The sequence below is a fragment of the Prionailurus bengalensis genome, chromosome C1 (genome assembly GCF_016509475.1).
Source record: "Prionailurus bengalensis isolate Pbe53 chromosome C1, Fcat_Pben_1.1_paternal_pri, whole genome shotgun sequence".
Taxonomy (NCBI): domain Eukaryota; kingdom Metazoa; phylum Chordata; class Mammalia; order Carnivora; family Felidae; genus Prionailurus; species Prionailurus bengalensis.
This window is the reverse complement of record NC_057345.1, coordinates 18,046,337-18,072,608: the sequence shown is the minus strand read 5'-3', so window position 1 is coordinate 18,072,608 and position 26,272 is coordinate 18,046,337. Positions and strand designations below refer to the sequence as shown.

Here is a 26,272-nt window from a genome sequence, read left to right as displayed (position 1 = left end):
CTGGTGGGCAGGCGGTGGGGGAGGAGGAAGGCAGAGCCGGGGTGGCTGCTAGGTCTGTCCAAATCAGTCGTCCAGGGAGCGCTGATGACGCTCCTCCCCTGGGGGACAACGGTGACTTAGCCTGGTGCTACCCCCGGAGGTGTCAGTCTGGTAGGGGAGACACCTTCCCCTCCAAACATACCGGTGAGTAAATCGTAAGGTGGACGGGACAGGGAGAGTCATCCTTATGGCTCCAGCCTTGGAAATGGAACGATAACCAAGTCAAGAAGACTGCAGCGGTTTGACCTTGGGGTCACCTGGTCAGTGCAGGCAGGACCCAGCAGGGTGGGGCAAATGTACTCACGCTCCAATCAAGCAGCGGGCTCCAGAAGGCCTGGGGACCGGTGAGGAGCCTTGTCTGACCCTGTTTGGTCCAGGCATCTAGGAGCTTTTTCTGAGTGTCTGCTGCACATGGTGTGGGGCACCTGGCACACAGGTGCAGGCCACTTCCTGCTGCTGTGACCACCTGCATCTAGGTGGGTTTCCCGGAGGACTGGCCTGGGAGTGAGCCACATGCCTGCTTGGCCTCCCGTGGGTGCGGATCTGCTTGGACCCTCGTCGGCCGAATCGGCATCAGTATGAGAGTTTTCAGTCACCCCTGTGTGGTCCTGGCAGCTGGTCTCCTACGGAAAGTGCTTGCAGTTGTCAAGGCTTTCACTTTTCTGGAAATTTCTTTTTCTTTCCTTTTTAAAACTAGGCTCCACACCCAGTGTGGGGCTTGAACTCACAACCCTGAGATCAAGAGTCACATGCTGTACCAACTGAGCCAGCCAGGCGCCCTTCTGGAAATTTCTGGACTAAAGAAAAACAATACCCTATCAAGCTGACACCTTGCTTCTTTAAGAGTATTATTTTACTCCTTTTTTTTTTTTTTTTTTTTTTTTTTAATCAAATCTGATCGAAAACTCTTTTGTAAATGTTCTCCTGTTAGGGAGTTAAAGGCTGGAAGCCGGGGTTCAAGTCCTGCCTCGGCTGGGCCAATCCCTTCCCCTCTCTGCCTCCCCACTTGTAAGTTGCAGGGACCAGGGCAGGGGTGCCCCGACATCGCCCGCTCTGATGTAGAATGCCAGGGGCTTGGGCACCCGGCCTCTTCCCTCTTAATACCGTCTTTTTCTCTCTCTCCCCTCACAGCCACGTACAAGCCAGAATTCCCTGGAAAACAGTCCTTTCTCTACAACGAGGACAACAAATGGATCCCAGTGCTGTAGGGACCCCACACAAGCTCGGGGAGAACCCTGGCCACCAGCCGCCTCACCCAGGCTCCCCAGGACGTTCATTCAGAGAATGCCCATCTCGTGTGTGACAGACGACTTGGAGGGCAGATCTGCCCCTGCCCCCCGTCCCCCGTGGCTGGCGTGGAGCTGGGAGGCTGCGTTTGTCCTTGTCTTGAACTGCCTCCTGGAGATTGGACACCCGCCTCCACTGACTCCAGTGGTTCCCTGAGCAGAAATGAGGGGTGGACAGAGCTCTCCTTGGTTACCTGCCATGCACCTGCCCGTGCTGGGACGTGCAGTCCTCCCCGCAGATGTAAGAGGTTCCTGAAGCTCAGGCTCGAGGGAGAAGGCTGCCATTGGCAGATTCCCCATCTAGAAGCCTGACGCTGGGCCAGGGCTCGAGGTCCAGACTGCACCTGCTGGGTGGACCGCACAGGACTGCGGCCCGGGCACAACTCCCATCCTTCACCCTTGACTTCCGGGAGCCGGGAAGGCCCAGAGGTGCTTGTGACAGACTCAAGGGGGTTGCCTGGGCCCGGGCCCCCAGCTAAGCCTATGCACCTCACCTTCAGGAAGAGCATGGCCCCAGTCACCGTGGTCACTTGTGCTCGGTACCCACCTTCAGGAGAAGGCCACCACATCCGTCGAGTGGCCCGGCATTCAACAGCACACGTGGGCAGGTCGCTGCTGGAGCCAGAGCCCTGGAAACAGCATTCTGAGGGGGCAAGGGGGCAGGGAGGCACCGCTTGGTGCCTGCGGGTTCTTTCTTTTACTGGGACTTTCCTATCCCCGGGCCTGGCCTCCGTCTCCTCCCAGGCCTCCTGCTCAAGTTTGACACAGCCTTTGATGAATCTTTTCTGGCCTGCCACGTCCGTTTCCCCCGGCAAGAGGGAGAGATTCCCAAAGAACCGAGGGGGAATAGAAGAAACCACACATCCCCTCCTTTCCCAAATATTGATGTTGTCGTTCACTTCTGCAAGCGGAAGGCACTGATGCAGCCCCCTCCCCGCTCCCCACGGAGTCCAGACCCCTCACTCCCGGGGCCCCTCCCCTGACTTTGCTCTGTGACCAGAGGGTGAGTGGCCTTCCCGTCAGAATGGCCGCTGACTGGCCCCCCCTGTGGGGAGGGGTGGGTGAGGAAGAGGGAGGGAGAAGGATGGAATACCATATCCAATTAAACCGACTTCTTGCGTCTCGCCAAAGCTGGCCTTTTTGTGAACCTCAGATTCCCTCAAGTGCCCGCTGCGTCGGGACGGGCGGGAGGTGGCCTGGGGCACCTCGTTAAGAGCGATGCCACCGGGACCTCGAGGCGGGACGCCCCGTGCTCCCATCCTGTCAGGTGCGGAGCTCCTTCTCGAAGGTAAAGAGTCAGGTTCGAACTCCGGGGCTCAAGGTCGACACTTGCGGGGGCCGGGCAGGCGGCACATGGGGCAAAACAGTGAGGGGCAGGGATGGGGTGTGGGAGCCGAGGCTGCTGGGCTGAAGGGGCGTCCGACACGGCTCCAGATCACTGGTACCAGACCGGCCCACTTTCGACACAGTCTGGGGAATATTTAAAATGCCAGATCTCCTGATTTGAGACGCGCACAACCACACTGCAACTTCCAATTGCTTGCCGGGACTAAAGGAGACTTCTGCAGGCCGTCAGTTGTCCACTTGGGTGCTAGAAGTTCTGGAAGACCCTTTCAAAGTTGTACCTTTCTTTGACCCCAGACTCTTGACAACGGGGCCAGATCCCCGCGCCTTGGTTTTTAGCAGACCGTTGGGCTAGAAGCAGCCGGCCTTGGGGTCTGGTCTCTGTGGCCCCGGGGGTCTCCGTGGGGACACGTATGGGAAAACAAGACAGGCCTCTCCTCCCTCTGGGCAGCTGGGCCGAGCACCGGCAGGTGAATACTGCCTCTCCAGAGGAGACCCCTCCAAGTGGGGTCAGGGAAGAGGGGACTCTGGGAAAAAGAGTGGCAGGGCTGCTCGTGGCCAGTCTGAATCTGTGTTCTGTCGAAGACACGATTGGAGGTGAGGCCCTGAGCTCAGAGGGTCTGTCCTGACCATGTCTAGTCTCTCTAAAGGTGTCGTTTGCTGCTCACAGCTCCATCCAGCCCAGGGATTCTCAAACCCTGGCTGTTATGATCACTTGGGAGCTGTTACACAGCCTTGCCCAGGCCCCAACCCTCAGAGCTCTGATTTAACTGATCTGAGGTAGGGTCTGGGCCTGGGCATTGGTATCTTTTTTTTCTGTTTTAATGTTTATGTATAATTTTTGAGAGAGAGTGAGAGAGAGAGAGAGTGTGCGAACAAGCGGGGGAGGGGCAGAGAGAGAGGGAGACACAGAATCTGAAGCAGGCTTCAGGCTCTAGGCTGTCGGCACAGAGCCCGACGCGGGGCTCGAATTCATCGACTGCAAGATCGTCACCTGAGCCGAAGTCAGAGGCTCAACCGACTGAGCCACCCAGGCGCCCCCTGAGCATTGGTATCTTTATTCAAGTTCTTAGTAGGGGCACCTGGCCGGCTCAGTCGGTAGAGCGTGCAACTCTTGATCTCAGGGTTGCATGTTCGAGCCCCACGTTGTGCGTAGGGATTACTTAAAATCTTAAAAAAAGTTCTCAGCGTGATTATGATGTGTGTAGTTCAGGCTAGGATACACTGATAGCTGAATAAAGTATTTTCCAAATTTTAGTGGGCACGCGTATCATTTGGATATCTCGTTAAAGGGCAGATTCTGTCTGGGGTGGGGCCTGAGAGCCTGCATTTCATTTTCTTTTTTTTTTTTTAATTGAGATATAATTGACCTTATCACACTGTATTCGTTTTAGGTGTAAACATTTCTTTTTTTTTTTTTTTAATTTTTTTTTTAACGTTTTTATTTATTTTTGAGACAGAGAGAGACAGAGCATGAATGGGGGAGGGTCAGAGAGAGGGAGACACAGAATCTGAAACAGGCTCCAGGCTCTGAGCTGTCAGCACAGAGCCCGACGCGGGGCTCGAACTCACAAACCGCGAGATCATGACCTGAGCCGAAGTCGGACGCTTAACCGACTGAGCCACCCAGGCGCCCCTAGGTGTAAACATTTCTAACAAGCTGTCGGGCAATGCCGATGTTGCTGGCCCGTGGACCACACTTAGGGTAGCGACGGTCTCGTAAATACACTTAATTGCTTAACTCTGGCCATTTGTTGGCCCGTCCGCTGTTCGGCTATTTTCCCTCCTCCCTCCCTGCGCCCTCCCTCCCTCCTTTCTTCTCATTCCGTCACTTATTCATTCATTCCCTTTCCCCCCATCACTGGCAACTTGCCATCTAGGGGAGAGCTACCAGGCAGGGGATGCCCTCCCCACCGGCTGACAGCCACCTTTCCAAAGTGACTCCTGTTTGCAAAGGACTTTCCTTCACTCCTTTTCCCCCTTTTACTTTTTTTTTTAATTTTTTTTAACGTTTATTTATTTTTGAGACAGAGAGAGACAGAGCATGAACGGGGAAGGGGGAGAAAGGGAGACACAGAATCGGAAGCAGGCTCCAGGCTCTGAGCCATCAGCCCAGAGCCCGACGCGGGGCTCGAACTCACGGACCGCGAGATCGTGACCTGAGCTGAAGTCGGACACTTAACCGACTGAGCCACCAGGCGCCCCCCCCCCCCCTTTTACTCTTTGGAGCAAGAGATAGTCCTAGAATGGCAGCTGTCAGGCTCAGGGGCTGCCCTTGCCCCCTGACTTCTCTGAGGGCAGGGCTGAATTTCCTCAAGCCCTGCAGGGCTCTCTTTGAGGTCCCCACGGCCTTTCTAGGCACCAACGGCCCTGGTCTCATCACGTGGTGGCTTTGCTGAGGAGAACTGAGCCCTGGTGGCTGCTGGCCACGTGCGGGTATGGAGCTGCCCGGCTCCCTTCCCGAACGTCGCAGCAGGCTATGCACGGGTACTGATTCCTTGTGGGTGCTAATTCGGCCAGACACTGCCGGATGACAAAGGCTTCAAGTTCAAGGCCTGTATAATTATGGCCTCTCTAGAGCGGTGGTTCTGGACCTTGACTGCACATTGTAATCATGGGGGTGGGTGGAGTGGTGCTTTAACGAGTTCTGAGGTCTGGGCCCACCCCCAGAAATTCTGATTTAAGTGCTCCAGGGTGGGGTCTGGCCGGTGGGGAGAGGGATAAAAGCTGCCCAGGTGATTCCAGGGTGCAAACCAAGGTCGAGAAGCACCACCTGCCTGCTTCCCAGCCTGCTTCTGGGAGGGGGGCGGGGAGCCGGCAGGAAGCTCTGAAGGAAGGACATGAGTAGATGCTGAGCACCTCTGGCGCGCGCGGATGTGCCGGCACTCCGCACACACTCTGTCCTTCCGTCCTCACACGTCATCCTGCTATCACTTCTCGGGAGGTGTCAGAGCAGCGGCGAGGCTGGGAGTGGACACGGCATCTCCGGATGCCCACAGGGTCCCCTGAGCAGTGCCGTGCAGGCCATATTGGTGGCTGAGGCCAAAGGAAACAACAGTGATGCTGATCCTGGCTTTGACATTTTGATATCTTGTTCACCGTGGATTTTTTTTTTTTTGCCTTTATTAAAAAAAAAAAAAAAAAAAAAAGGCAACACATTGTGTTGATTTCTCTTGATTACTGAGCTCTTTGGCTCACCGGCCGGACCCTAGTCCTGGTGAGGACTCCAGGCAGGGTCGTGGGAATTAGGACCACAGGCTCTGGCTGTCAGAGCTGAGAGTTGGAGGCATCTGCGGTTTACAGACCTTTTAAAAAGTTTTGTTCAGACAGAAGTTTATGGGAAACCCTTACGTGTAAAAGGGGAAAAGCGGGTCTGAAGTCTGGAGGGTCCTCAGAAGCTGCCGCTCTCCCCTCCCCCACCTCGAGGTGGCCTCTGAGACCCAGCGGTGAGCTCTGGGGCTCTACAGATGATAGTTACAGATGACCGGCGTAGACCCACGCCCCTCATTTCAGAGCCAAAGAAACTGAGGCCCAGAGGTGGTCGTGCGCTAGGAAGCGGGCGAAGGAGGAAGGAAGGGCAGGTTTGTCGTCTGTTCCCTAAAGGGAATAAAGGCCTTGATTTGTCAATGTCTGTGGTGTAAATGCTCCCCCCGCAACGTCCCAGCATGATGTCACTGACCGCGAAGCTGGGAAGAGAAGGGAGCATCAGCTTTTGTGAGCTGCTGAGTCAGCTGCGGGGAGAATGGTGAGGCCCAGAGCGTGGGGGCGGAGCTGGCAGAGAACTCCGGTCACGGTCACGTGGCTCCCAGCCTGGGGCTCCGCCCGGGGTGAGGTCCTTCCCGGGACTTCTTCATCTCCAGTCAGTGGTCCTAGGGTCTTGACCTTCAACCTGTGGGGCGGCGTGAGACACAGATCTCGACATCAGGATCCCACTGCCTTCCCGGGGGCACCTCTGCTTCGCCCGTGCCCAGCCCTCGCCACCAGCCTTCGAGCCCAGGTAAAGCACCCTCAGGACAGAGGAGGAGGCGGGCCCAATCCGCTTTCGCCCTCTCTTCCGGGAAGACTTCCACAGAAGGAACAAGTGTAGCGTTTGAAGTAATACATAGGTAGAATTTTATTACTAAATACCACGTGAGTATACAAAATGCATAATTGAATAACAGCTAAAAAAAATAGTCCAAGAATGTGAAATACACATTTTTTGAAATGATAAAAATGCATCCATGAAAAATATAAAATGTTGCATATATATACAATATATACTTATATATATATATAACATAAATGAAAATTGTAAATAAGAAATGTGTACATCAGTGAACAGGCATGGAAGTTATTTTATACAGCAGCCACTCCAATGAATCAGCTCTATTATTTACAACTTGTATCAAGGAAATCCAGGAGAAAGAGAGTGTTTCCACCATGGTAACATTTAAAAGTTGTTTGCATTGAAAATCAAAAGAGTTTTCAAGTTAATTGACCAAAGGGTAAGGGATCCTCAGTCTGAAGTTGATGGAAGAACCAAGAATGCAGGCCGGACAGGAGTCGAGTCAGCTTTGGGAAAGAGGGTCCACTGGCACCATCCGAACGGCCAACCAGGAGATGGACTGAAAGCAGGGTCTTCCGAGAAGGAGACAGGCTATGGGAACGTGTTCTGGCTGGGCGGGGGCTGGCAGGAAGTCCAGGGTAGATTCAAGCATGAGATGGGGTTCAGGTCAGGACACCTCCCGGGTCCCTTCCTGACCTTGACATCTGCGGGTCTGTGATGTGTTTTTCTCAGGGAGGGCATTCAAGTAACAGCACTGGGGCATGAGGAGAGGTTGTGTGCGGCATGGGCCACTCCCCAGGGGGCTCCTTGCCTGGAGCCACCCCACGGGGTCTGAGGGTGTGGATGCTTGGGCCTCACAGCTCCTTCAGGATGATCTGAATCTTGCCATCAAGCTCCCCCATGTCCAGCAGGAAGGCGACGTGGTTGCTGTAGTGCTGGATGATGTTGTTGTCCATGTTGACCAAGATTCTGGAAGAGAAGAGCAGATGTGTCTAGAATGTGGCAGGCCCCTTGTTTCAGGGCTGCTGGGCGACAAGGACGACAGTAACGGTTACCACCTCTTGGGTGCCAACATTTCGGGCACCTCCTGGACTTTCCCTCTGACCGTCAGAACAACAGAGACGGGTATTCACTGTCCCCCGTTACGGCGGAGGCCACGATCCCCAAGTGGCCGAGCCACACCTCCAACCACGGCCACCGCTGCGCCAGACCGCCTCTCCTAATACACACGAGTGTGGACACTTCGAGCGGCTGACGTGAGATGTGTGGAAGATGCGGTGTTCCTTGGTCACCAGGCCGGACCGAGCACTCGGGCACAAAGCGAGAGTTCAAGCACAAGAGGTGTGGTGGGTGGACCAGTGTGGTTTGGGTTCAGGGGGAGGCTGCACTGTGTCACTCAGATGTGCCCGCCTGAGCCAGAGGCAGGTGCCACACGAGTTCCACCCCCACGAAGCTGCAGTCTCACAGATGGTACAAGAGACTTGAGGGGCTCCGTCCTCTCTCCCCACACCCTCCAGGCAGGGACCTGGGCCAACCTGAGCGGGACCAAGCCTCCACGCCGCGGGCCTCCGCAGAGGGTCAAGGCCACGGTGTTAGCCAGAGGACACCCCTCTGGCTGCTGCCTCCCCGATGAAGAGCCCAGCAAGATGTGACCTGACCTGACCACACCAGCTTCCCTTTGTAACGGAGTTGAGTGTCTGCAGCCACTCATCCATCCACCCCACTAGCGTTTGCCAAGGCCGTTCCATGTGCAGGGCCCTGCGCCCAGCAAGAACAAGGGCCACACAGACATCCTAGAGCCTGCCCTCCAGGAATTCAGAATCTAGTAGGGCCCGAGAAAATGACTCTTTGTAACCCTATCACTCCAGTGGGTAGATGGGGAAGCTGAGGCTCAAAGAAGCACAGGGGTCACACAGTTAATAGATGGCAGAACTGGACTTGAATCCAGACTTCGGTTTCTTTCTGCTGTACCGGTTTTTTAGAAAGAAAAACAAAAATCCTATGAATGTAAGTTAGGAAGTGGCATATGTAAGGAAGGCAAAATCCAGGGCTGGGAAAGAGTTTAGATGGCCGCAAGGTTATTTCAAGTGGGGCGGGAGTCGGGGGGCTGAGGATCTCACGTTACTGCTCCCTGCTTCCGGCAAGTAGCTGTTGGCTTTCCAGGGGAAGCTCCGGGGAGGCGGTAGCCTTGTCCCCATCGTCCCCGGGTCTGGAGGATGGAGACCTTACAGAAGCAGCGAGCCTAAGCCTATGGCCTGTGTCGGGCCGTCTCTGCAGACGCTGCTGCTTCCAGCAAGGAGGTCTGGGCGCAGGCTGCCCAGGGCGGGGTGCTGACTGTCAGTGTCTCATTACGGCGCCCCACTTCCTTAGGTCCTGTCAGCCGTTCCTTTCACAGAGGGATCCTCGTCCGGGGGCTGCAGGCTGGGAACAGACCGGAGGAGGCCGGGCCCGGGCCAGAGGGGTGAGCGCTTTGCTGGCAGCCGGGTGTGTGATTCGGATAGTGGTATTTACTGGGGGCTTCTAGATGCCAGGCCCTTTGTGCCTTACGTGCATGAACTTGAAGGCTGCCTCCCTCCCACTCCCCTGTCGGGCTCCCCGCGGGCCCCGAGTGCACACCTACACACAAGGGATCCCAGACAAGCCCTCAGACCCCTTCCCTTCAGAGGTCAGTGACAACCGGGCCCTAGGGGCAGGGCTTGTTGGGAACCACTGTCCCAGAATGTGGGCCTCTTGTCACTTGCCAGCTAGTAGCTGTCTTCTGTCCTGGTTCCCCTGAAACGCTTGGCCAGCTGCCGGGAAAACAATGTATTTGTTAATCTTTCAATCACTCAGTGGTGCTTGTAAAGCTGATTGTATCCACCTTTGTCCAGGGGACTCTCAGGAGGGTTCTGTGCAAAGAAACTAGGCCATCGATTAGAATTTTCTCTCTTGGGGCGCCTGGGTGGCGCAGTCGGTTAAGCGTCCGGCTTCAGCCAGGTCACGATCTCGCGGTCTGTGAGTTCGAGCCCCGCGTCGGGCTCTGGGCTGATGGCTCAGAGCCTGGAACCTGTTTCCGATTCTGTGTCTCCCTCTCTCTCTGCCCCTTCCCCGTTCATGCTGTGTCTCTCTCTGTCCCAAAATAAATAAACGTTGAAAAAAAAATTAAAAAAAAAAAAAAAAAAAAAGAATTTTCTCTCTTCCTCAGAGGAGGTGAGTCTGACGCTGAGGGCGGTGGAAAATGGGCCCGGCCTCTCCTCTCCCCAAAGCGTTTTTGTGGACTCTTCTCATTTAAGCATCTCAGAGGATGCTAGATCTGAAGTTTTCATGATTGCGAGCGTGGGGGGTGTAGGGTGCTTCCGAAGGGCCGCTGAGTGATGCCCTGGGCTACGGGGTTAGGCAAGTACAAGACCTGGCCACAGACTCTGTTTGCACATCACTTAGCAGTTAGAGGAACAAGCAGGAGGCGAGGTAAAAAATGGGCGCATGCACAGGCTGGAGACAGGCCGGGATTCCTTCTGCTGGTTACTAACTACTCTGAACCTCGGTCTCCTCATCTGTAGAATTACAGATAATCACACCGAACTATGCCTGGGACTCATTTAGCGAGCACCTGGCACATAGGACGTGCTCCACACGGGGGCGCTATCATCTACCCCGGGGGCTGGGGCATCCTTGCGTGTGTACCCCCACCCCCAAATCACACCGACACGTTTCCTAGCCCCTCAGCGCAGCCCGCAGTGGCATCCGTCAGGGAGGCTGGTGGCCCAGCTGCCGCTGCAGCTGGGGGGCGTGGGCACTGGCACCAAGGGGAAGTAGGGCTGGGCTTGTCTGGGCAAAGCAGGGCCTGCCCTCTGCTAGGAGGTGGATTCCGTCCCAGAGAACATGTGAGCCCCAATCTGAAACCGAAACTTGGAGGAAAAAAGCCCACAAAAAACCCTAGGCGCTCATACAACCAAAACCCAACGGATCCTTCTCCGGGGGCTGCAGGACCGCACACCCCTCCCCCACCCCCTGCCCTTCTGGGGGAGGCTGCTGGGAACCAAAGAGGAGGGAGGGCTAGAGGCCAACCCCCGGGCCTGACTGGACGGGGCCTCAGCCTGGGAACAAAACCTGCCTGGCTTTGCAAAGCCTTCTAAAAAGGAAAGCCCGTAGCCAGTAGCCACGGGGCGATGCCCAAGCACCTTCCGGGGGCCGCTAGTAAGTGTGGCTGGAGCTACACCATCTAGAGCAAGAGGATGGGGTCTGAGCTGTGGGCAGAGGGCGGGGAGTGGGTCCTCTGGGCAGGGAATGGCGCTGACAATTCCTCACTAACCCGAGGCCCCCGCTGGGCAGGTGCAGGGACTCAGTTCACAAGGGCTGTGAAGGTCCAGCTCACTGGCTCTGACCACGGGACCCAAACCTGGGAAGGCAGTCACCACACGGCCCTCCGTCTCCCCTTGCCAAGGGATCTCCCGGGCAGATAGCAAAGGGTGCTGTGGTGTTTAGCACTAATCCCCAGGAACATATGGAAGGTCCTGCACCGCTGGACCCTCTGCAAGGTAAAGCTTTGTTCTCTGCTGCCTCATCCAGACCTGAGCGGGAGGCCTGGGGAGCATGCCCGGGGGGGCTCCCTCAAAACCACATCAATCACTACCCCCTTTCCAGACTCATCAGCAGCTTTGCCCTTCTGGGGCCCCCTGACTCGGCCTGTGGCCACATTGCTGGGCCCTTCTGCCTCCACGCCGTTACTCTGCTGCTCCTGCTCCTGGATATTCCTTATCACCTCCAAGCCTCAATTTCCCCATCTGTGAAGCATGGGTAATGGGTGTCTACTTCATAGTGTGGCTGTGAGAGTTAAGTGAGCTACTCGTAGCCCAGTATCTGGCACGTAGTCAAGTGAATGGTGGTCACTATCATCATTGTTATAATCAAATCACTTGGCCATCCAGTGGCCTCGGAACTTGGACCTGGGTCTTCTGATCTTTGAACCTGCGCTGCCCCTCCACCTGTGGTCTCCACAAAGACCCTTCCATCAGTCTGCCACTCCTTTCCTTCCTGGTGGTGTTCAATGTCCGATCTCTGCAGGTGGCCTTGCCTGACTGGGGGCTTTCCACCCGACCCCACACCCCTCATCCTTTCCACGAAGCCAAGTACAAATGCTGCTTGGCATGGGCCAGGCAGAGCACACCTGCTGGGAGCTCCCAGAGCCAACACTTTTAGAGGGAAAGGGGAAGGGGCGCCTGGGTGGCTCAGTCGGTTGAGCATCTGACTCTGGGTTTCGGCTCAGGTCATGATTTCACAGTTCGTGGGTTTGAGCCTTGAGTCAGGGTCTGCGCTCATAGTGCAGAGCCTGCTTGGGATTCTCTCCCCACTTTCTGTCTGCCCCTCCCCTGCTCACGTGAATTCTCTCTCTCAAAAATAAATAAATATTAAAAATTAGAATAAAAAAAGTAAAATAGAGGGAAAGGGGCAGCACAGGGGGAAGGGGGAGGGAGAGCTGTTATGAGCACTTACCCCCGCTTACATTTCTTGTAGACTTTGTAAATGTTCTCTTCAGGGAACCCATACTTCTCAGAGATCTGGAAGAAAACAGTAGGGGATGTGTTGTCTGCTGCCCAGACTGGATCCATTCCAGCCTTTTATACTAGGACTTTTTATTTCCTGATTATGAATGTAACATACATCCATACTGTGGAAAAATCCAGAGAGGACAATTTCAATAGTCCCTAATCCTGTTTCTCAGCGATAAACGCTACTGACATCTGGGTGTGCCCTTTCCCATCTTTTGGCCACGTGTACAGATCTTTTATGTTCCACACAGCTTTATAGAACTGTTTTTTTAGTTAACACTGTATGTTATAAGCCTTCCCACATCACAACAAGCTCCTGAAAAACTGCATGTTTAGTGGCTGTAAAATACCCCAAAGAGCAGCCACCAGGTCCCCAACCTTCGCCTGTAGTCAGAACCACACTGTTCCAGCGGGTTCCACTCACCAGCTGCCGCCTTTGGGCAAACTAGCTGGGGAAGCCGGTCGAAGCCTACCTCACAGGGGTGCTCACGTGACCGATCTGGCCCGTGTAAGACACCTGGGTTGGTTCCTGGCGGTGGAAGGCCTCCATAAATGCTCACTGTTGTCCTTTTAGAAGGGGAGTGGTGGGGACGCTCCCACCCTGTCGCGAGGGGGATTATCGAAATATTGCCCCCTTCTAGGCAGGAATTACTAACCCCATTGGATGGGGGAGGATGCTGGGCTCAACCAAGGCCCAGCTGGATCCCTGGTCCTCCTGCCCCATCCCAACCGTCACAACCCAAATCACGGGTGCTCCTTCTGCAGACGAAGAACCTGCAGCTCCGAGGCCCGTGAGTGTGAGCCGTGAGAGCCAGCCCGCTTCTCCCACACCACCGGAAGTTTCCTCCGGGCCAGATGGGTCTGGTCTGGCCCCAGCTCCACCACCCGGAGGGCAGACTCTGAGCGGGTCACCAGCCTCGGCTTCCTCGTTTGCAAAACGGGCACAATAACGGGGTAAACACACAGCGTGGTCCTGCGCAGGGACCGAGAAGATTACACGAAGGGCCCAGCGCGGGGCCTGTGCCCTGGTGAGAGGCTCGGGCAGAGGTTACTCTGCAGTCTGGCGTTACTGGCTGCGGTGAGCCTCAGACCAAGGGCTTCAGACTGACGTTCTCTCTGGGCCTTTTAGGAAGAGGGTCAGGTTTGGCTCCTCAGTTATTCTCCGCCCTGCCGGAGATCCCTCCAGTCCAGAAAAGTTCTTAGGCTATTTGTTTTAATGGCTATATGGTTAGAAGCTTCCAGGAGGAAGATCTCCATTCACTCGAAAGGACTTAGGTATTTTCTAACCATAAATTGTACAAAGACGGCGTAGGCTGCCCTGTGTGGCGGTGAGCTCCCCATTCCTGGAAGGACACGAGTCAAGAGCGGGTACCCGCCTGGGGAGAGAGCTCAAACACCAGATGGGGACCCTTTTAGGTACTGTCCGGCCCAAAGATTCTGAGTCAATATTCAAGTGACGTTAGTGGCCTTTTGTGAGCCCAACTTCTGGGGCTGGTGCCCACCAAGCAGGGTGGACGGTATGTGAAGTGACCAGGAGGGGACAGCCGAGTGGAGAGAGCTTGGGCTGGATGGTAGCTCTGTCACTTCGGCAAGTCGCCCGACCACTGGAAGGCCGTTTCCTTGTGGGAAATGAAGACATAATGATAGTACCCACTTTTCAGGGTTAAGAGAATATGGTGAGCTAGCAAACGCAGCTTGCTTGACACGATGCCCGGCACATAGTGGGTCTTCAGTAAAAGGAAGCTGGTGCTGTTATTAGATTCATTCCCCTGCCCCACCCCACCCCCCCCCGGCCTGGCATCTTGGACCTGTCTGGCTTTACTCTGTGGTTGGACCTTTAAGCACAGCCGGCCCTGGTGGAGGCTTGTGTTTGCTCGGTTTTAAGCTGAGGCACAAAGCTGCTGTGGGTTTTGTTCAAGGCTCTTTTGCCCGCTCTGGCAATCTGGGGGGTTGGGGAAGGTCTCCTTGCCCAGACACCACCTTTGGCTGCCCCCGCCAGTGCCCCCCAGCCAACCACAGGCGAGAGGAAGGAGGCCCCCTGGAAAAGAAAAAAGAGAGTCTCTGGGGCCTGGCCTTTTTGGGTTTCATTCCCATTAAAACAGAAACAGGTTTGCAAAGCCAACAAAAAGCTCTGGCCTGTCAGACAGCAGCCATCAGATTAGGGAGGATTTATGGTGTGTGTGCCTCCCAGGGTGGGGCCAGGGTTCTGGCTTCGAGATAACATCACAGAGGCACGCCCCCACCAGCCAGGCCCGCAGGCCCCCCTGAAATGGGGTGGGACAGGTGGACCATCAGAAAGCCGGGGTTCCGGCATATTCCTTCTCAGAGGCTTCCTGTGGGAAATCAGAACTGTGTAGTGAAGAGTGGGGACAGGAACTCAGAGTGGGGTCCAGCCAGGGCCTCTTACCGCATTCCTCAGCCCCTTCAGGTCTGGCGTCTTCAACATGAGGGCGTCAAACACCTCCTCGGTCTCCCTCCGCACATACAACAGAACTGAGAGGCAAAGGGGTGGCTTTAGTGGTGAGGAGAGGGTCAATGAGCCGGGGAATACCTCATGGGATGGGGGAGTCTTCAAAAGTATCATTTCGGGCATTCGATTGAATTCTGCAGGAAAGGCAAAGCCTCGCTGAGGGTCTGTACCCAGATGGGAAATCCCACGGGCTCTGCGGGCCCCCCGTCAGACTGTGCTGATCTGGGCAGGTTGGAATCCCTGCTCTATCACCTGCCAGCCAGGTGACCTTGAAGAAGATATTGTGACATCACTGAGCCTCACTTTATCCAAATGGGAAATGGAGGTGGCTCCACCCCCTATTCCACAGGGGTGTTGGGGAATTAATGACATGACATTTTAAACACCAAGTGCGGTACGAGGCTCCATGCAAGGTTACCAGAAGCTTTTGATCTTGGCTGCTGGCTGGTTTCTTCCCGATGATCAGCTATAGCCCCCCGAGGTTTGGGCACATCCCCCTCTCCCAGGAAGTTACAGATTTAGGCTGTCAAGAGCCAGAAAGCCAGGTATGGAAACCCAATGCTGTTCCCACCCCCAGAAGAGAAGGGGGGGTGTTGACCAACATAATGGACGTGTTGCCTCGGCCCAGCTGCTGTGGGATGCCCAACAAGGGACATGCCCACGAGGCCAGTGGAGGCAGAAGACCTCCGGCTCCACTGTCAACTCTCCAAGCACCCTGCGTGTCACCCTTATCCCCACTCCACCCTCAAGTCGTGGCCCAAATCCAGCTCCAAAGAGCTCCTTGCGCCCTCTCTGCTGGGTGGGTGCCGCCCCGGCTGCCGGGCCAGGATTGGCGTTCGAGGCTTTGGGGAAGGCCCCGTGGGGGGCTGGGGGCCACGCGGTGGGCTCAGAGAACAGATGGGCCGGGGGTGAGGGTACCTCTCTGAAGATCGTCTTCCTTGGCCTTTTTGGAGGGCAGAGACTCAAACTCCTCAGCGAAGGGTGAGCAGGAGCGCTTCAGAGGCAGCCTGGGGGGTGACAGGGAGGGGCTCGTGAGGAACCCGGGGGACCCCAGAGTTGGAAGGGGCCCCAGATGTGCAGAAAACCCCATGAGGGCAGGCACAGCGCAGGAGGACGGCGGCGAAAGCAGCAGGTTCTGGAGGTGGGACTGCCTGGGTTCGAATCCCACTCACTAGCTGGGTGACTCGGGATGAGTCTCTTAGTCCCTCAGTGTCCCCTTCTATCAAATGGGGTGACAATTAGGTAAGGACAAGAATACTTCATAAAGTTGTGAGGCTGAAGGACGTCACGCAAACTGCTTTCAGAACAGCATGTGACACACAGTGGGGTCCCAGTAAATATGGACTCTCGTTTCATCATCAGCGTGTTGTTCTTTTTCGGGAGAATCCACTCGGATGTGAGGCGGGGAGAGGGGGAAGCGTTGTGAGATTTGGAGGAAGACAGGCTTAGGTTCCAGCCCACCTCTGCTGCTTAAGAGCTGTGTGAGCCTGGCCACGTCACTTCACTTCTCTGAGTCTCCATTTCCTCATCCATAAAGCCGGGCAATAGCCCCTGCTCGCCTGGCTGGCTGGCACTGTGGTTCGGTGTGAAAGCACCAGAGGAAAAGTACCCCTTGTCTATGGGGGAAGAGACTGATATCGACACTAAGGTGCTTTCTTACGTGTGCTTTTCCTCTCACATGGCCCCCCCATCCCTGCCTCAAGCCCACGAGGCCATTTTTCCCCTCGGACAGATCTCTAGGCTGACACAGGGGAGGATGGGGCCCTTCGGGGCGCCTCCCTCCCTGCTCGAGTCAGGGAGGGTGTGTGTGTGTGGACCCCTCAGTTGGTCCTCCAGCACTGTGGCCCCTCCTAACTCTCCAAATCTGTGCTACCATCTCAGAGGCCTTTTCTTTCCCTTTTTACAAGCAGGTGTCTCGCCAGAGATTCGCCAGCTTTTCACATAAAACAAACCCATAAAAACGCAGGCAGTTTCAGTGAGAAAGGAGCGTGAATGTAGCTTGGGGGTTGGGAGCAGAGTCCCATGGCTGCTTCCTCTGTGCCCAGGCCCTGGCTTGGGGGGCAGCACAAGCAGCAGGGGGCCAGGCAGCGGCGGGGGGGGGGGGGGGGTGGTGAGGCCCTTACCTGTTGGAGCTGCTCTGACCTGCCGAGGGCACTGCCTGCAACGAAGAGAGAAGACATTCCCCATCACATGCAGGCAGGAAGATGAGAGGGGCCTTCTGCTGCTGGTGGCCTTCTGGGGGGAGGGGGCACAATCCTTGGGGGGGTGAGGTGGGGAATGCGGTTGTGATGGCTTTCCAGCCCATTCTGCTCAGATTTAGTCCTCCTAGGTGAGCTGAGATCTTGAACGGAAAGGGAACATCCAGCCCAAGTGGAAGGGTCGGGGACTGAGCCTGGAGGTGCTAAAGGAACGCGGCCAACTCCATGAGCCCCACCTGAGCCCCAGCTCGCCCAGAAGGGTCGGGACTGCACACCATCATGCAGGGCAGTGGAAGCTGAGGCACAGGGGAAAAGGGGGTGGGGGGAAGGGCACTCTCCGGAGGGTTCCAGAGACTGTCTGCGGCAGTCATCACCGGTTTCGTGAGGTGAGGCACCGGGCCTGGTGAGTGCCTCCGGAAGGAACGCACCCAGCAGGAGGCAGAGTCGGGACTGAGCGGCCCCCAGGCTCCTAGGTGCGAGGGTGCCTCCCTCTTCCCCACAGAGCAGCCGTCAGCCTGGCCACCGGGCCTTCAATCCCGAGAGCGGTCATCTCCCAACTCGGGGCCTCTGGCTGGGGAGAGACACTAGGGTGATGCGGCCACCTGACTGTGGGGCCACAGAGCGCTTCCGGGGCGGGGCAGTGAAGGGAGGATGGTGGACGCAGGAGGCCTTTAAGTGTGGACCACGGGCCGCGTCCAAACTGGCTGCTCTCGGGGCACCTGGGCGGCTTAGTCGGTTAAGCAGCTGGCTGTTGGTTTCGGCTCAGGTCACGATCTCACGGTTCGTGGCTTCGAGCCCCGTGTTGAGTTCCATGCGGGGAATTCTCTCTCTCTCCCTCTCTCTGACCCCTGCTCCTATTCTCTCTCACGCTCTCAAAATAAGTAAAATCAACTTAAAAAAGAAAAAAAAGAACTGCCTGCTCTTTCAGCTCCAGAATCTCTTACCGTTCGAGGTCAAGGCACTGAACGCATCCTGGAGGGCAAGGGCTGCTTCCGCAAACAGTCCCACCTACACGGAGGGACCTCAATGGCAGGAAACAGTCAGACTGTTTAATATGGAAGCAAGCTACTAGAGAGGCTCTGGAGTCTCGATTCTGCCACTGAGCTATGGTGTGGCCTTATCTGGAAAGTGGAGAGGACAGCAGTGTCTCCCTCAAAGGATGGCTCACTGGCCTGAGAGGTGGTACAGCTAGAGTTCCCGGGCGTGGCTTCTAAAGCCGAGGTGCCTGCGTCCACACTCTGGCTCTGCCATGTACCGCGTGGTTTTGGTCTCCGCCTCAGCGTCCAGCCCACAAGCCCAGGGAGGGTCGCGGTATCGATCTCCCGCGGAGGTGGTGAAGGTTAAGGCAGCCGGCGCGTGGACCGTGCTGACAGCGGCACCTGGCGCACAGCGAGCGCTCGCGGGCATCGCCGCGGCCATCGTGATCCACACAGCTCTGAGTCAGCTGCAATCTAATTTGGGGCTCAGAAATTCGGACCCTCCGTGTGTGCCCCAGGCGTGAACGCTTTGGTGGTTATGAAATCCGTTTCTTCGTTAACCTTCTTCTCCCCAGTAGAAAAGTTTCACTAACGTTACACATGGATGTATGGCCATGTTTTTAATCCCCTGGGATTCAATACAAGTATTTGCATCTGATGTTACCAAAAAAAGTCGGGGGTCGGTGGCGGGGGGGGGAACACGCCTGGGTGCTTCAGTCGGTTAAGAGTCTGATTCTCGATCTCGGCTCAGGTCACGATCTCACGGTTCGAGAGTTCAAGCCCTGCATCAGCTTGGGACTCTGTCTCTTTCCCTCTCTGTCTGCCCCTCCCCCACTCACTTTCTCTCTCAAAATAAATTCATTAACTCAAAAATATATATACATTGGGGCCTATAAAGATCTAAATTGGTCTGTAGTGGCTGAGTGGTAGGTTTCTCCTCACTGGCCTGCGCTGATCAGACCCCACCCAGGGGCCGAGACCCTCTCTGGCCCAAGAGCCTCACCCCTCCGGGACGCTGCAGGCTGGAGAAGTGCACATTAGGGATGAACAGCACCGGTGGGGTCTCCAGGTCAGCCTCAGGCCGCAAGTAGGTGGTCTCATTGCCCCTGAAGCCAGACAGCAGGCAGCCCTTCATACCTGCTGGGAAAAGGAAGGCACTGCGTCCGAGGCCCCTCTCTTCACGTCCCAAGCCTCTGCCCTCCAGTCTCCTTCTCCCCTTCACCCCGGGCCAGCCCAGCCCCTGACTCATCCCCACTGACCACTGTTGCTGGAGTCGGGGCACTTGACCTTCCTCCGGAACTGCTTTCGTTCGTCATCCCGCATTTTCCTTTCTGCTCCCTGCCGGGAAGAGGGCAAAGGGGGTCACCCAGGGCCTTGGGAGGGGCCGGCTGCTTTGCATCTGAAATCTGGACCAGCCATCCAGTGCTGCCTTCTTTCCAAAGTGAGACCGGGAGATGGGAAAGCGCCAGCTCCCAGCCTACGCGGCCCAGCCCAGCCTTGTCTGAGGCCGGTACAGGCCACAAGAGAGAAACAGATGTGGAGAGAGAGGAACAGAGAGAGAAACAGAGACGAGGGAAGCGGAGTCAGAGAGGGATGCGAAGAAGAAAGAGAAACATGAGAGAGACAGACACAGAAAGAGACACGGAGAGATGCTGAGGTCTAGAAAGAGATCTTCAGAAAGAGACAGAAGCGCAGAGAGACCGGGGAAAATGCGCACAGGGGCCAAGGCAGACAGGGACGAGCACACAGAGGAGAGAGGTGTTTGGAGAGCAAGAAGCAGAGACAGACCGACACACCCCACGCGGCTGGGGAGGACGCGAGGGTGGGGGCTGGCCCTCCTCCCTGCCGGGGCCCAGCAGAGGGCCCGTCCACCCCAGCCACCTTGTCACAGAAGATCTTGATCTGGCAGACGGCGCGGTGCACCAGGCGCTCAGCGCCCGAGCCACAGTCGTAGGTGTCGATCTGCAGGTTCAGGGGGACGCCCTTCACCCCCTTCTGCGAGGAGAAGTCTGTGCTGAGGCAGTTGACACCGATGAACACCTGGGGACACACAGGGGAGCTGGATAAACGGCCTGCGCCGGCGGCCAGCCCTGCCGTCCCACAACCGCCCTGCATATCGAGCCTGGGAAACGGCGCCCCTGGAAGGCGCCTGTCACCACCTCTTTTACAGATGGACAGACTTGTGCCCAGGGCAGCGTGCCAGCTTTCCCCAGGGGACACAGGGGGTGCACGGAGCACCTAGTGGGCCTGGCACACAGTGGCCTGTCATGGGGAGTGGGACGGCTGGGGTCTCAGCCCAAAGCCTCCGCCCAACTCTGACGGCAGTCTGGGGTGAGTCTCAGCTGGGCACTCCCTGCCACGCTCGCCTGACGACTGTCTGCCTGACCGACTCCTCCGTGGGGCGCCAGGGCCAGACCCCACTCCAGACTGGCCGCTGTTCTCTGGGACATTTCCCTCGGAAACGGTCCTGACCTGCACAGGTAGGGGTGGGGTGCGGTGCCTGAGCAGATCCCCTTCTTTCCTCGGCTGTGGGGGGCCAGGCCCCCGGGCGGGCGCATGCCTGACATACCTCCCCCTCAGCCAACTCAGCCCTAATGCAGCTCCCACCCAGCTCCCACCCGAGAGAGACCCAAGCCTGGGGGCTTAAGAGGCTGTGAGAAAATCCCAACCGAAACCCTCCTCTCCCTTCCTACGAAACTCTTTCCCCGCCTCCCCGAACTGGAGGCCCCAGTCCCTCCTCTGGCCCCTGGCATCTGTTTGAATAATAATAATCCCTCACGTTTGTGCCTCCTTTTGTGTTTTCGGAGCCCCTTCAGCTCCGTTTCCTCCTGGCGGCCTGGACCGCTCCATGAGGCAAGCCGGGAGACAGGACCCAGCTCCCCCGCTTGTCTAGGCCCGAAAAGTTTTTGCCAGGGCTGGACTCAACCGTGGAATGAGAGGGCAGGCCTGGCCCAAGGAGGCAAAGGGACCCAGTCCCTGAATGTCAGACTAGTGCCCTGTCCACGGTGCCGGCTCTCCAAACAGAAAACCAGGGCACAGAGAGGCCCGGAAGCACCCGGAAAGTTGGCCTTAGGCACCAAATGGCTGGTATGAAAGAGTCACCAGCGGCTCCATTTTCAGGCCTCTCCAGTGGGTCTGGCGCCGGGCCCATCTCTTAGACACGCACGGTCCCATGGAAAAAATCCCCACCCCGGCCCCAGGAGGTGGACTCCTTTCCCTCCTGACGGACGCGGGAAGCCACGTAACGGATCTCAGCCTCATCTACCGGACTCCAAAGCGTTTCTCCTGCCACACTGACGGCCTGCAAGTCAGGGAAGCTGGTGTCCTCGGTGGCTTGCCGTGTGACCTTGCACGAGGCTCAGTTCTCCCATCTGGTGCGCGGGTGGATGGGATTCGTAACGGCAGCCACCGCTTGGGTGTCGGACTGTGCTCCACTTCCACTAATCTCCCGGGATCCTCCCCGTCAACCTCTCAGTGGGTGCTACAACTGCACCCCAGTTTGATGGCCGAGGCGCCGGTCCGAGCTCACGGAGCTGGAGGTAGGCCTAGCCCTCTGGCTTTAGAGCCAGTGCTGGGTGCCCTGCCTCCTCCGTCGGCGCCCTCATCAGAGCGGCTGCCACAATCCCAGGTGCCCACCTGGGGACTTGTGAGTGACCAGCCCCATCACAGCCACACCCTGACCTTGGCCTCCTCGTTGACGTTCCACACGAAGGACAATGCATTATAGGCCACCTCCTCGATGTGCTGCACGGTGTTGAAGTTTTCTTTGCAGTCGGCTGAAACCACAGGAGACCGGGAGAGTCAGGAGGAAAGGGGTTTGGGGACGTGGTGGGGAGGTGTTTGTACTGTCTTCCCCAAGAACCATCCCTCAATTGGGGTGGGGGGGGGGCAGGGGCAGGTGAGCAGGGGGAAGGAAGGACTGACTGCTGTGCCCTGAGTTGCAGAGGCAAAAACTGAGGTCCAACCTGGGAAGCAGATCTGCCCACACCCCACAGAGAATCCCTAACTCTGCCAACTAGGTCAGGGCCCTCATGATTTTGGGGTGGGGGTTAGCGTTCTCACTGGGACTGTGATTGAGGAGAGCTCCCAGATAAAATACTAGTAGTAGTGATAAGGGCAGTGATGGTGGTAGGAATATCGAACAAACAGTAGAACCACCACCCCGTTTGTCGAACACGTCAATGTGGCGAGCCCTCTGTTAATCCTCACAATGATGCTATGTATACGCAGTTTACACACGCAAAAAAATGAAGCTCGGAGAAGTCGGGTCACTTGACCAGGGTCACACAGCTAAAAAAAAAAAAAAAAAGGCACAGCAAGAATGGAGCCCAGCTTTGGCCCCTGAACACAGGCTCCTACCCACTTGCTATGTAGCCTCTCAGTTAAGTCACAGAATCACCCCTGTGTATATCATGTTCTCCGGTACACGTGCTCCCAGGCAGAAGAAACAGCACGTAGGCAGGCAGGGCGGCTGGCCTTATTCCATTTGACCGCTGAAGAAACTGAGGCTCGGAAAGGGGAGGTGACACAGGTCACACGGTCAGAAGAGTGTGGAGCCAGAACCTGGAGGCCCGAGGATGGGCTGTGCCTCCTACGTGTCCCATCCCAGGGCCTGGGGCAGGGATGAGGCGGCACCTCGTGCCCCTTCCCCGGGCCCCCTAGCTGCTGACAGAGCCGAGGTCCCAGCTCCCAGAGCAGAGGTCTCTCGCACCGCCCTTCAAACCTTCCCAGTCACCAGCTGCCTGCTCTCTTGTCTTATGCATTTGTGTCTCAATTGGCTAAGCCCCCCGTGGGGACAAGCAGGCCAGGGGTCTATTTATCCAACACTGTTGGGGTCTCTAGGGCACTGTTTATCCCAAAGCAACACAGTAAAAGGCCACAGCCTGCAGCCAACAGATGCAAATCCCTGCAAACCCCATAGTTATGACCTGGAGACAGGGGCCAGCCAGGCGGCTGGGGTCAGAAGGAAGTCCTGCAGAGATCACAGAGGGCTGGGGAAAAGGGCACTTCAAGACCTGATTGGGGTGTGTGTATGTGTGTGTGTGTGTGTGTGACAGAGAAATTGTAGGGGGGAGAGAGAAGGGAGGGAGATGAAGAGAGGAGGCTTGAGTGGGCTCTCACCCACATCGATGACACGCTGCTTGGCAGTGGGTTGCCGGGAATGCCAGTGCTTCCAGAAGCGTAGCTGCTCCACCGGGACTTTCTCGTTGTCAAAGACCACCATCACCACACTCTGCAGGCACAAGCAGCCACAGTGACTCCCAGCCTCCTGGAGAGGCCCAGGCATCCCCTGACCCTTCCCAGAGCCTTGGTCCGGTACCCCTGCCCTTCTGCCTCAGTTTCCCCCACTCTATGGCAATGGACAGTTATCCTAGGGTCCTTGTCAGGCAGGGCTGGCCCAACCATCCTACCCCTTTCCCAAGCTGCTCCAGGGGCAACATACCTTGACTTTGTTGGAGGACAAGGCAAGGCCTTTGCCGCCTGCTGGGGTCCGCAGGGTGATGGGATAGAACTGGCCTTTGTTGAGGTAGGCCATAGGCGACTCCCCTGACTTGATGTGGATGGCTTTGGGGGAGCCCAGGGTGTACTCAAAGTCACTGCAGGGAAGAGAGGGTGAGGACAGTAAGGCTGAGCTCCCAGGCAGGAGTATCCCAGAGGGCAGTGGGGCAGGGAGCCTGAGGCTGTGCTATGGATTTGCTGTGTGACCTAGTAAATCACTCAACCTCCCTGGGCCTCAGTTTCCACACTTTTGGTTTCTTTCCTTCCTTTTTCCTTCCTTCCTTCCTTCCTTCCTTCCTTCCTTCCTTCCTCTTTCTTTCTTTCTTTTCTTTCTTTTCTTCCTTCCTTTCTTTCTCCCTCTCTCTCTCCCTCCCTTTCTTCAAGATTTTTAAAATTATTTTTATTTTTAAGTAATCTCTACACCCAATATATGGCTCGAACTTACAACCCTGAGGTCAAGAGTTGCATGCTTTACGACAGCCAGGCGTCCCTGGAGTTTCTATTTAGTGGTTTCCTTGAGCCACAATCCTGCTGAATAACAAATAATGGAAACCAGAGAGACCCCTGAGGGGTGACAAAACCATAGGGGAGACTAAGGGCAACAGAATCTTAGTTTTTTTGTTTTGTTTTTGTTTTTAATATTTATTTGAGAGAGAGAGAGAGAGAGCGAGCCCGTGTGTGCACAAGCAGGGGAAGGGCAGACAAGCGGGGGAAGGGCAGATGTGTGTGTGGGGGGGTGGGGGACAGAGGATCCAAAGCAGGCTCTGTGCTAACGACAGAGAGCCGATGTGGGGCTTGAACCCACGAACCATGAGATCATGACCTGAGCCGAAGTCAGGCAGCCTGACCGAATGAGCCACCCAGGTGCCTCAGAACCTCAGTGTTTTAAACAGGGCTCTGAGCCCCTTGCCAGCCCAGGAAACAAATGGAGAAGTCAGTCTCTTTCCTTTCATGTGCCTTCACTCTCCTCTTCTCATTCATTGATGATGGCTACTCTGGGGACAGTATGAGGCTCTGTCTGTAGCCCCCGGCCTACTGCCCAAGTGGCCAAAGTTCCAGAGCAGCTGAGTTACCTCTTGGGGCTGGGATAGTCTTCTGGACACGGGGGTTCTGGGGACGTTTTCAGGATATCTGGGAAGAGCAGTGACTGCAGAGAAACACAATTCAGAGAGAATAAATGGCCACATTCAGGCTGCTGGGGCCTCATCCCGGGCCTGCTCCATACAGCTGTGCAGGTTGTTTAGTGCACAACTGGAACAACAGTACATGGCAAACCTGCCTCTGCTCTAGGACTTTTCACCCCATGGATTCCAAACCTCTGATCTCCTCACTGTCTTCTCCCCTTCTGCACATGCATGCACATATCCAGGGATGCTGTGAGGGGTATGGGGGTGGGCCCTCACCTCCTGTGGGTCATCTTTGAAGGTGCTGTCAGGCTGCCAGCGCTGTGTGGGTGGCACCCCGTGAATGCTCTCAAACAAGGAGCTGAGGGAGCTGTTATCATACACATCACTGGTGGGCAGCAGGTAGCTGTCCACAGAGCCAGCTTCCAGCTTCCCAGGGCCTGCGGGGAGGGGAGCTGCCTTGCCCGGAGTGGGCACGGCCCCCTCCAAGCTCATCAGGTTATTCTTCTTGAGCACATCTGGGTACTCTGGGGCTCCAGACACATTCTCGGTCAGGAATTTCATGAGATGCGTGGGACTTTCAAGGGGAGCGAGGTCCATCTCATAGTCCGTGCCATGGTAGTACCTGGGGAGAGAGGAGGGCAGAGTGAGTGCCCCTCTTCTCTCCAGGGGCAGGGGGATCCTTGGCCGGACTGGAGGGTGAGCACCGACCTTCTTTAACACAGCGTCACGTCGGACCTTCCCGACACGCGTGACTCAGGGCACAGTACCAGGCCCGTTTGTCACAGGGATGAGCGGGGAGGAGGGTGTTAAGAACGGAACAAAGTACCAGCTCAGGGCTGAAGGGAAAACATCTGCTTTATCTTTTACTGTCCTTGGTAATTTTAAAAACTGAAATTTTATTTATTTCTTATCCAGAGTCCAATGTCTCCACTTTAAAACACCTGTATTCAGTCATCAATACAGTGTGTGTGTGTGTGTGTGTGTGTGTGTGTGTGTGTGTGTGTAGGGGGTGGTGGCGTACATTTGTGAGTACAGTTAATATATGTTCAGAAAAAGGTCTAGAAGGATATACCCCAAACTGTTAAGGGGGGGGGAGGGGAGTCGGAATACAGGAAACTTTTACTTTCTACTTTATACATTTCTATAGAACTTGAATATTTTATAACAGGTGTTACTTTTGTAATCTGAAAAGCTAACAACATTAAAAGAAAAATTAGTTTTCAAAAAAGTCCCACACACTAAACCCTATTGTTTCTAGCATGGAGGGGCCCTGAGCCAGCTGCATGAGTGGTAATGCCTGCCTTAGCAGTTTGGATTTTCTGGAAGGCAGACAGAAGCCCGGAAGGTTTCCCAGCAGAGGCCCTACGTGGGGCAGAGCAGTGGGGGGTGTGGTGGGAGAGGGGGGCTGGGGCAGAGTAGAGAAAGGGCAGGGTCCCTCTTAGTGCCCATCTAACCACGAGCACGGCCTGGGCTGCCTTCCACAGGGAGAGGAACATCGGTGCCCCAAGGCACTAATGCCAGGCAGAGGCCCAAGAGAGCCAGAGGAAAGAAGTACCTGAACCACCTCCCCCCCTCCCGCCCCAGGCCAGGTCTCCCTTCCCGGGAGGCTGCCGGCAGGAGGGGTTTGGAGCTAGGACAGAAAATCTGCCTTCAGGGCTTCTCCTAGAGGATGGCTTTGAAGTTTGTTTTCAGTAAGCTGTGTGTGTGTGTGTGTGTGTGTGTGTGTGTGTGTGTGTGTGTTTTCAAGCAGGGTCTC

General features: G+C 56.1%; 2 protein-coding genes across 6 annotated transcripts in view; one reads left to right on the top strand and one right to left on the bottom strand.

Annotated features, from left to right (window-relative positions):
• STPG1 (sperm tail PG-rich repeat containing 1) overlaps positions 1 to 2,455 on the top strand; it is a 55,689-nt gene extending 53,234 nt beyond the window's left edge. For all 4 annotated transcript variants that reach the window (XM_043578595.1, XM_043578597.1, XM_043578596.1 and 1 more), the window contains one exon: positions 1,171 to 2,455. In XM_043578595.1, the coding sequence (XP_043434530.1) occupies positions 1,171 to 1,247 (77 nt within the window). In that variant the 3' untranslated portion in view covers positions 1,248 to 2,455. The remainder of the gene's footprint in view (positions 1 to 1,170) is intronic.
• Positions 2,456 to 6,758: 4,303 nt separating this feature from the next.
• Positions 6,759 to 26,272, bottom strand: part of GRHL3 (grainyhead like transcription factor 3) — a 35,257-nt gene continuing 15,743 nt past the window's right edge. The window contains exons 4-16 of one of the 2 annotated variants that reach the window (XM_043578593.1): positions 24,793 to 25,138; positions 24,463 to 24,536; positions 23,334 to 23,487; positions 23,012 to 23,123; positions 21,572 to 21,666; positions 19,772 to 19,930; positions 19,150 to 19,228; positions 18,894 to 19,027; positions 16,839 to 16,873; positions 15,634 to 15,722; positions 14,653 to 14,738; positions 12,190 to 12,254; positions 6,759 to 7,686 (exon numbers count right to left, since the gene is read on the bottom strand). In XM_043578593.1, the coding sequence (XP_043434528.1) occupies positions 7,572 to 7,686; positions 12,190 to 12,254; positions 14,653 to 14,738; positions 15,634 to 15,722; positions 16,839 to 16,873; positions 18,894 to 19,027; positions 19,150 to 19,228; positions 19,772 to 19,930; positions 21,572 to 21,666; positions 23,012 to 23,123; positions 23,334 to 23,487; positions 24,463 to 24,536; positions 24,793 to 25,138 (1,543 nt within the window). In that variant the 3' untranslated portion in view covers positions 6,759 to 7,571. Of the gene's footprint in view, positions 7,687 to 12,189; positions 12,255 to 14,652; positions 14,739 to 15,633; positions 15,723 to 16,838; positions 16,874 to 18,893; positions 19,031 to 19,149; positions 19,229 to 19,771; positions 19,931 to 21,571; positions 21,667 to 23,011; positions 23,124 to 23,333; positions 23,488 to 24,462; positions 24,537 to 24,792; positions 25,139 to 26,272 lie in introns of both variants that reach the window. The other variant, XM_043578592.1, reaches the window with a different exon arrangement.